General features: G+C 47.0%; 1 protein-coding gene across 1 annotated transcript; it reads right to left on the bottom strand.

Annotated features, from left to right (window-relative positions):
- Nucleotides 1-277: 277 nt before the first annotated feature.
- On the bottom strand, nt 278-10,274 carry LOC103650657 (vacuolar protein 8-like). The gene is given in 3 exon segments (XM_023302128.1): nt 278-522; nt 625-1,134; nt 9,583-10,274. Coding segments are annotated over 3 exon segments (1,311 nt in total). The 3' UTR covers nt 278-413.
- Nucleotides 10,275-11,005: the final 731 nt, after the last annotated feature.

The following is an 11,005-nucleotide window of genomic DNA, read 5'->3' as shown; positions in this document are numbered from 1 at the left end:
CACTGCGAGATCGGGGAAGCACATATTCATTTGCCATTTTTCCAGCCGAATGGTTTCCATCACTCATGAGTAATGACCCACGCGACCCTCCATTTGTGTAAGACATGAATGCGCTCTGGGCGGGCGAGCAGGAGAGGAAATCATCGCATGCGCACTGGATAAATAATTTTTAAAGCGTGTGGTTTCTGATGTGGCCACTGCATGTTTGGATGGATCCGTTGTTGAAACAAGACTTGCGCTTTTTAATTGATAGAGACAATTGATTTACACATGCGGGTAGGAGACAAATCACTGGGTGGTTCATGCTTTGATTCCTTCACAGTAACAAAAGATGCAAGGAACATAGTTATGTGTTAGTCATAACTATGTGCATGTAAGTGGCAGCTAGTGCATGCTTGTCTCCAAGGATTACATTACAGGCTCCAAATGCCATGGAAAATGCTCCTTAGCCTGCTCCCGCCAAGCCTCTTCACGATCCGTTTGGCGTCCGGGACATCGGCCTCCGCAAGCTTCTCCAGATTCCTATCAAAAGAACACACGAGCATATAACAAAAAAACCTGAGAATTACAGCGAGAAAGCACGCGATGATTGGCTACTGATAGGTAGGTGTGTGTTGTTTGTGCCTGACGTGCTCCGAGGACAGGATCTTCCTCCAGCCGGAGCTGCTGTCCGCGAGACGCATCACCGTGGACAGTACGAACCGCTTTGCCGGCGTGAGCTTCTCCTCATTGCCGGAGCCCAGCAGCTGCAGCACCCGCGCCACGTCGCCGCGGTCCTCCTGGACGAACCGCTTCCGGTTGCGGTGTACGGACACCAAGGCGCAGAGCGACTCGGCCGCCATCTCCCGCGCCTCGGGGGACTTGGACGACGCGCCGAGGACGCTCACAAGCTCCCGCATGAATCCGGCGTCGCCCATCGCCTTCCTGATCTCCTCCAACACCAGGCACAGGCGGTGCCCCGCCTTCAGGGCGCAGTGCTGCAACGTGGTGTCTCCGGTGCGAAGGAGGGAGAGGACGCTGTCGAGGAACCCGGTGGCGATGAGACGGTCGGTGGAGGTGGGCGGCGAGAGGCAGAGCCCGTCGATGGCACGGAGGGCCACCTCCCGCACCTTCGAGGAGGAGGAGGAGGCGTCGAGCGCGCGAACGAGTGTCACACCCAGGTTTTAGGGGTCCAAAGCCCGGGCGCGAACATAATCACCAGGTGTGCTGGGACCAAGTCTCACACATATGATGAATCATGGCACAGGATCGAATGTCACATCTTTATATATAACAGGAGTTCTATACAAAATAAATAATTACATTATAAGGAGACAACGGTCCAGCAACCCAAAGTTGACTAGGAGACGACGACCTAGACCTCTCACGAACTCGTCACAGCATCCTCCATGCGCCTCCTCCTGTGGTACCTGTTCTTGACCTGTGGGGGGGTGTGAGACAGCAAGAGTGAGCTCACATACGTTCATCGCTCAACAAGTTGTGGGGAATAATGTGAATGAACTCGCCAAAGGTGGGAGTTCATGTGAAGTGTAAGGCTTACCAAAGAGGATGGTTGAAGCTGAGCATTGCTTTTAATGTTGGTCAAAATTTTATTAGCAATTACTAAGTATAAGTAAATACCAACCCAATTAAGTAGTAGAACAAAAGTAACAACCTCACCTGCGATGCAATGCATATGACAAATTGAGTTTAGGTTCCATAATTTAATCATGTGAGGGTCCGAGCTGCTCATGACCGTGAGCACGGCTAGTATACCAGTTTTACACTCTGCAGAGGTTGCGCATCTTTACCCACAAGTCATGTTACCCATCTGCCAAGGGATCGCGACTTCCCATACACCTCTACCGAGGAGGCGAGGCAGGGTAACACTACGAGGCCTTTACAAAGTTCCACTAGCTTCAGAAAACCCGCTACAGTTTATAGGAAGCTCCAATGCAAGAATCCCTTGCAGGACCGCCATCGCAGCAAAATCCTCCCGAGGGCCTCCCTACATTGACCACTCCCCTACTGCCCTTGCCCCTTTCGGGTAAGGTAGTCCTCCACTAGCTTTCCTAATTAATCAGCCAAGGGCGTCCCATTATACCCTTGTGGTAGCACTGTTTTCCCGGGTGGTCGCTCCATGTTCCAATTAACATAATGATCTTATCATGAACGATAAATAACAACGGATAACAAAAGTATAATCATGAGTAATGTATCTTCATACCCAAAACCACATAAAGCACTAGCAAGTACTACCCAAAAAGTTCAGTGGTAACAAGGTATAAAGATAATCAAACTAGGGTAACCTATTGGGTCCCATCAAAATTAACCTATGCAGATCATTATGATTAATCAGAACATGGTTGGGTAAAAAGAAGTGATCAAGGGCACAACTTGCCTGGGACTTGAGATTCCAGGTACCAGGATGATCTTCAGATGACACGTGTCCTCACTGCTAAACGTAGCAATACAGACAAACATGGTATAGACAAAAATTAACATTACACCAAACATAAGAATAAACTGTGTGACAATAATCTACGCGCCATAACGAGATCGTAGAAACAAGAACCCCTAAATTTGGAGCTACGGTTATTAAGTTATGAATTTCTGAAGTTATTTGAGTACCTAGAACAGATTAATTCGAATGAACAATTTTAATTCAAGTTTTATGGCTAAACAATGTTACTAGTTAGTAGACAATATTAATACAAAATTAATGTCACTGGAATGGATCAATTTTGACTTGATATGAATTTTCTAGGGATTAAACAAATTCAAATGATTATTTTTACATTAAAAATCCATTTCCATAATTATTTATCTAATTTATGTGTTCTCTGGACTGGGCGCATTATTATTAGAAAGTGCAGGGGTCTTGGTGTAAATTGTTCCAAGACACAGTTTACCCACGCCGTGGACCGCGGGTTGATTTTAATAAACTCTAGGGACTCCTTTGAAAGACGACCAAGGCCGAAGGGGTATCACAGGATCTCAGCCGCTTGATCTGATTCAACGACCCAGATTAAATCTTTCTAACTCTGTACCGGCACGCGCGCCAACCGTTGGATCGAGATCCGATGGCCCGGATCCATTTAACCGAACAGCTCTCCTACGGTCTAATCATATCCGTTGAACTCTAGATGGATGGCTTAGATCTCGGCTTCAATGTGACAACAGGAGATCAAATCTTCACCGTCCAGCGAGCGATCAATGACTCCCATCTCGTCTTCCTCCTCAGGTCGCCCAGGCCATGCCACAGGCGCCCCCGCGCACCGGCATTCGGCCAAATTCGGCACGCCATGTGCTACCCATGAATCCCCACACAGTACACGCCTACGGAAGATGGCGAGCACAAGAGATGTATTCTTACCGGAGTTACGGCGCCCGATTAATCATGAGGGACCCAGCCTGAGGATGGGATCTCGCATCCGAGATGTTCCAACGTGACCTCCCGGGCTGGCGCGGCTACACGTGAATCACAGAGACCACGGCCAAGCACCCAGGGATGAGCACACGCTCTGAATAGCAACGAGTACATGGTCCCCACGGCGGCGGACGAAGCAGACCACATCACCATTCCTCCCGGAGCCCGGTCGATGGTGAGCGCGCTCGACGGCAAGGATGCCCTGCGAGCGCACGGCAGACCCGCAGTGTCTCCCCTGCGAGCAACGAACCGTGGCCACTAGCATCATCAGGGGAATACAGCGAAGCTCCCAATTCCTGGCCCCGAGAATCCTACGAAGGCACAGGCGTGGATTGCCAACGGCAAATCCAATCCTTGTCCATCGATCCACGGTTGCGCACGTGATTCCGGCGAGTGCGACAAATCGCCCTGCTGATCTACAGTTGAATACGGAGAGAAGGTCACGGCGGCTGGGTTCTTATACCCAGGTTCGGGTGAAACAACCCGCCCGGAAACCACGGTGGCCACACGGGATCGGCGGCTTTTGTTGCGGAGCTCGGGTGGAAGAAGAGTCTGACCGGTGGGCCCACATGGCAGCTGGTTCAGTGTGACGAGTCCGCGAGGAAGAAGCCCCCGCAGGAGTGGCCCCACACGGTGGTGAGTGAAGAGGGATGGCGCGGATCGAACAGTTGAGGGAAAGTGGGCCGCGCGGATTGCGATACAACAGATGGACTCAGAAGAGATTTGGCCCACGAGCGCGGCTGGTGTGGAAAAGGTTACTGACGAAGGGCCCCACCTGTCGGTGGCAAACTAAAGAGGATCACACCGGTTTGGAGACTGGCTGGTGGGGGCATGCTGTCAGCAATCAGGCATAGTGTAGGCGCGGAGGAAGGGCTAAAAGGCTGGCAGGAGTGGAGAGTGGGCTGAAATTGAGGTTTCGGCCCAAGCTGGGATTTTATTCTTTATTCTTTTTCTTTTCAAATTCAAATTTCTAATGTTCAAATTCCTTTTAAACTCTTGTTTTAAACTCAAGGTTTCGAACATGAATAATACCTTCCACTATTTGCCAAAATATTATTATTCGTTATTATTCTTATTAGTATTATTGTTACCATTTTTTATTCCAAACTCAATTTATGTTTTAGCCCAACCTCAACTTATTTTCATTTTTTATATACTTTTATCCATGTTATTATTTTATTAAGTGCACAAACAAAAACTCCAATAAGATGCACTTTATTTTATTTCTGTATCATTTGTTTTTAATTAAGCACTATTAATTATATGTGTGCTCTTTTTATGATGCAAATGGGGCACATAAAATTGAGGAGGTCTCTCAACTATTCTTTGTATACAATTTTGAGTATTACAAATCCTACCCCCCTTAACAGAAATCTCGTCCCCGAGATTTGTAAGGACAGGGATGTAAAAAGCTTTATTTATAGTTTAACCTTTAACTTCTAATTAATAATAAGTTTCATGTTATTTAGAAAGTGGTTATGAAAGCATGGGTATATATATGTATAGTCACAAAATGTGTAAGAAAAAAATGTCTTTAAAGCATGGATAGGCTTGGGTAGGACATAGTAGGGTAAGCAAGGACTCCATCATGCATAGCGAATCTTGATTCCTTTGGCGGTCCAACTTGATCTTTGAAGACTTGAGTTGATGCTTATCCTTTCTTGATGACGTTGATCCTCTTCGGTCTTCGTTCTTGATGTTGTTATCTGAATTAGAGATATGTGGTTAAGGCAGTTTCGTAGGTAAACAAAATAGGTTAGTCGGTGGTTATGAGTTAAATAAGTTTAAACCGAATCTGTCTTGTTGTTTTGCTTCTAGGTCGGGTTAGGTAGGTTATGCAACCCAACATGTAGGTCAGGTTGGTTGTATACGACCAAGTTAGTACAAGGCACCAATTTTAGGTTAGAACATGATTATAGAAGTAGAGTCTAATCTATTTCACCAAGATTAACTAACATGTTAGATAACTTACTTTAGATTGGATCATATTAGATTACATGGGATCTAGATTAGATCGTTTAAGATATGAGGTCAGTTAGATCTATTAGGATAAAATAACATCTTTTCAAGATGAGATGAATCTATTAAGGTAAGAGGGTATCCTTTAAGATATGATGGATCTATTGAGATTAGATAGATCTTTAATGAAGGATAATCTAGATTATTTAGTTATCTTGTGAATTTTATTTATTTATATTTATGCATATATGTATATGCAGATGTAATTGTGGACATTACTCCACAACCCATCACACACAATCAAAGATCCAAATCAAACAAGTATCATAATAACAAACATTGCAGCACATAGATACCTATATAAAAGAATAGTTTTTTTTTGTTCCTATAGGTCTCCTATTCCTAAAGGTCACTTTAGTCATAGGATTTCAATGTGTGAAATCCACATTTGTCTTTAGAAGTGAAAAGGTAAGAGTAATCAGAGTGAAGCGGAAATAGATGAGAAAAGATTAAGAGAAGTTTAGAAAGAAATCAGAGTAGCAGAGGTAAGTAGACAATGGTTGTCCAGTTCTATCTAGGTTTCGTCCTACAGTCAACATTCCTCTGATACCACTTCTGTCACACCCGGGTTTTAGGGGTCCAAAGCCCGGGCGCGAACATAATCACCAGGTGTGCTGGGACCAAGTCTCACACATATGATGAATCATGGCACAGGATCGAATGTCACATCTTTATATATAACAGGAGTTCTATACAAAATAAATAATTACATTATAAGGAGACAACGGTCCAGCAACCCAAAGTTGACTAGGAGACGACGACCTAGACCTCTCACGAACTCGTCACAGCATCCTCCATGCGCCTCCTCCTGTGGTACCTGTTCTTGACCTGTGGGGGGGTGTGAGACAGCAAGAGTGAGCTCACATACGTTCATCGCTCAACAAGTTGTGGGGAATAATGTGAATGAACTCGCCAAAGGTGGGAGTTCATGTGAAGTGTAAGGCTTACCAAAGAGGATGGTTGAAGCTGAGCATTGCTTTTAATGTTGGTCAAAATTTTATTAGCAATTACTAAGTATAAGTAAATACCAACCCAATTAAGTAGTAGAACAAAAGTAACAACCTCACCTGCGATGCAATGCATATGACAAATTGAGTTTAGGTTCCATAATTTAATCATGTGAGGGTCCGAGCTGCTCATGACCGTGAGCACGGCTAGTATACCAGTTTTACACTCTGCAGAGGTTGCGCATCTTTACCCACAAGTCATGTTACCCATCTGCCAAGGGATCGCGACTTCCCATACACCTCTACCGAGGAGGCGAGGCAGGGTAACACTACGAGGCCTTTACAAAGTTCCACTAGCTTCAGAAAACCCGCTACAGTTTATAGGAAGCTCCAATGCAAGAATCCCTTGCAGGACCGCCATCACAGCAAAATCCTCCCGAGGGCCTCCCTACATTGACCACTCCCCTACTGCCCTTGCCCCTTTCGGGTAAGGTAGTCCTCCACTAGCTTTCCTAATTAATCAGCCAAGGGCGTCCCATTATACCCTTGTGGTAGCACTGTTTTCCCGGGTGGTCGCTCCATGTTCCAATTAACATAATGATCTTATCATGAACGATAAATAACAACGGATAACAAAAGTATAATCATGAGTAATGTATCTTCATACCCAAAACCACATAAAGCACTAGCAAGTACTACCCAAAAAGTTCAGTGGTAACAAGGTATAAAGATAATCAAACTAGGGTAACCTATTGGGTCCCATCAAAATTAACCTATGCAGATCATTATGATTAATCAGAACATGGTTGGGTAAAAAGAAGTGATCAAGGGCACAACTTGCCTGGGACTTGAGATTCCAGGTACCAGGATGATCTTCAGATGACACGTGTCCTCACTGCTAAACGTAGCAATACAGACAAACATGGTATAGACAAAAATTAACATTACACCAAACATAAGAATAAACTGTGTGACAATAATCTACGCGCCATAACGAGATCGTAGAAACAAGAACCCCTAAATTTGGAGCTACGGTTATTAAGTTATGAATTTCTGAAGTTATTTGAGTACCTAGAACAGATTAATTCGAATGAACAATTTTAATTCAAGTTTTATGGCTAAACAATGTTACTAGTTAGTAGACAATATTAATACAAAATTAATGTCACTGGAATGGATCAATTTTGACTTGATATGAATTTTCTAGGGATTAAACAAATTCAAATGATTATTTTTACATTAAAAATCCATTTCCATAATTATTTATCTAATTTATGTGTTCTCTGGACTGGGCGCATTATTATTAGAAAGTGCAGGGGTCTTGGTGTAAATTGTTCCAAGACACAGTTTACCCACGCCGTGGACCGCGGGTTGATTCTAATAAACTCTAGGGACTCCTTTGAAAGACGACCAAGGCCGAAGGGGTATCACAGGATCTCAGCCGCTTGATCTGATTCAACGACCCAGATTAAATCTTTCTAACTCTGTACCGGCACGCGCGCCAACCGTTGGATCGAGATCCGATGGCCCGGATCCATTTAACCGAACAGCTCTCCTACGGTCTAATCATATCCGTTGAACTCTAGATGGATGGCTTAGATCTCGGCTTCAATGTGACAACAGGAGATCAAATCTTCACCGTCCAGCGAGCGATCAACGACTCCCATCTCGTCTTCCTCCTCAGGTCGCCCAGGCCATGGCACAGGCGCCCCCGCGCACCGGCATTCGGCCAAATTCGGCACGCCATGTGCTACCCATGAATCCCCACACAGTACACGCCTACGGAAGATGGCGAGCACAAGAGATGTATTCTTACCGGAGTTACGGCGCCCGATTAATCATGAGGGACCCAGCCTGAGGATGGGATCTCGCATCCGAGATGTTCCAACGTGACCTCCCGGGCTGGCGCGGCTACACGCGAATCACAGAGACCACGGCCAAGCACCCAGGGATGAGCACACGCTCTGAATAGCAACGAGGACATGGTCCCCACGGCGGCGGACGAAGCAGACCACATCACCATTCCTCCCGGAGCCCGGTCGATGGTGAGCGCGCTCGACGGCAAGGATGCCCTGCGAGCGCACGGCAGACCCGCAGTGTCTCCCCTGCGAGCAACGAACCGTGGCCACTAGCATCATCAGGGGAATACAGCGAAGCTCCCAATTCCTGGCCCCGAGAATCCTACGAAGGCACAGGCGTGGATTGCCAACGGCAAATCCAATCCTTGTCCACCGATCCACGGTTGCGCACGTGATTCCGGCGAGTGCGACAAATCGCCCTGCTGATCTACGGTTGAATACGGAGAGAAGGTCACGGCGGCTGGGTTCTTATACCCAGGTTCGGGTGAAACAACCCGCCCGGAAACCACGGTGGCCACGCGGGATCGGCGGCTTCTGTTGCGGAGCTCGGGTGGAAGAAGAGTCTGACCGGTGGGCCCACATGGCAGCTGGTTCAGTGTGACGAGTCCGCGAGGAAGAAGCCCCCGCAGGAGTGGCCCCACACGGTGGTGAGTGAAGAGGGATGGCGCGGATCGAACAGTTGAGGGAAAGTGGGCCGCGCGGATTGCGATACAACAGATGGACTCAGAAGAGATTTGGCCCACGAGCGCGGCTGGTGTGGAAAAGGTTACTGACGAAGGGCCCCACCTGTCGGTGGCAAACTAAAGAGGATCACACCGGTTTGGAGACTGGCTGGTGGGGGCATGCTGTCAGCAATCAGGCATAGTGTAGGCGCGGAGGAAGGGCTAAAAGGCTGGCAGGAGTGGAGAGTGGGCTGAAATTGAGGTTTCGGCCCAAGCTGGGATTTTATTCTTTATTCTTTTTCTTTTCAAATTCAAATTTCTAATGTTCAAATTCCTTTTAAACTCTTGTTTTAAACTCAAGGTTTCGAACATGAATAATACCTTCCACTATTTGCCAAAATATTATTATTCGTTATTATTCTTATTAGTATTATTGTTACCATTTTTTATTCCAAACTCAATTTATGTTTTAGCCCAACCTCAACTTATTTTCATTTTTATATACTTTTATCCATGTTATTATTTTATTAAGTGCACAAACAAAAACTCCAATAAGATGCACTTTATTTTATTTCTGTATCATTTGTTTTTAATTAAGCACTATTAATTATATGTGTGCTCTTTTTATGATGCAAATGGGGCACATAAAATTGAGGAGGTCTCTCAACTATTCTTTGTATACAATTTTGAGTATTACAACGAGGGACTCGACGGCGCCTTCCTGGACCACGACCTCCCTAGCTGAGCTGTCCCCAGAGCCGATGGCGACGAGGAGCTCCACCGCCTGGATTCGCGCCGCGTCGTCCGTGGCCCTCTACGAGAGAGACACGAGCACCGGGACGGCCCCAGCGTCGGCCACCATGTACTTCCTGATCTCGTCGACGCCCGCGAGGCTCCGCAGCACCCGGCACGCCGCGCACACGAGCTCACTGCCGCTCGCTCCGTGGTCCGTGCACAGGTCGAGCAGCGTCGTGACGTCGCTGTGAGCGGCGACGGCCCACGCGTTGTCCGAGTTCTCCGTGAGTTTGCAGAGCACCCGCGCCGCCCTCTCCTTGGCCGCCTCGCTGCTGGCGCTGGCGCCGGCGACGAGGACGCGGACCACGGGCGCGATGACGCCGCCAACGACCAGGTCTCCCCTGTGCGCTTCGGACCCGGCGATCACCGAGACTGCCTCCAGGACGTCTTCCCGGACGCGGGCGTCGGGGCACTCGAGCAGCGCGACGAGCACGCCGACGTCGTCCACGACGTCGGACGCCACGACGCGGACGCACTTATCGTCGTCGCGCAGCACCTCGCTGAGCGCGGCCGCGGCCTCCCTCCGCACCTCGGCGTCGCCGACCCTGAGCCGGGCGAAGAGGTCGCGCACGTAGAACTGCATGATGAAGTCTCTAGGGTTTTTTTTTCTAAATGGTTCTTATGGAATTTAGATGGGCCTCGTACTTTAACTAAATAACGCAGCCCACGCAGGCTACCGCGGCGCAAAAATAATGTACTATATCGACCAGCCAAAGGTTGTGATAGCAACTTATAAACCTTGCTGCTACAGAGAAAGCAGTCAGCTCGTGTAATCAGCTCTTGGTATTGTCAGCTTGTGTTGATTTTTTGCGCGCGAATGGGGCGGGATGAGGAGGGCGCGGCTAGCAGGTTAGTGTTGACGATGGACGATCCAGATTGAACAACAGTGATGGACGATCTAGATTGAACGAAGGCAGAACGGCAGGCTACCCTTACCGTCTTAATAAGTAGTAGAGATTTTTAATTCTTATCCCACATTCAAAATGCTTTTTCCTAACAAGAAAAGAACAATATGAGTGTGTTTCATATTTCAAACATCTACCAAACAAATAAATTAATTAAAATAAATATATATCTAATGCATCATGATTGATTTTTGAGTGAGCATTATGTTTGAGTTTTGAACTTTATTTGAATCAGAATTAAGAAAGAATATAAATTTGAAAAAGTAATAACAAAATAGGAAAATAAAAAAAAAGAAAAGAGTAACCTGCACTTGGGCCGTGGCGGGCAGAATTTCAGCCCAGTAGCACTGACGCGGCCCATTCCTCACTCGCCCTGCCTCACCGACCTGTGGGCCCCACGTTCCGGTCT

Source organism: Zea mays, chromosome 3, assembly GCF_902167145.1.
Source record: "Zea mays cultivar B73 chromosome 3, Zm-B73-REFERENCE-NAM-5.0, whole genome shotgun sequence".
NCBI lineage: Eukaryota > Viridiplantae > Streptophyta > Magnoliopsida > Poales > Poaceae > Zea > Zea mays.
Note: the sequence above shows the minus strand (reverse complement) of the source record. Positions and strands in the feature narration are given on the sequence as shown.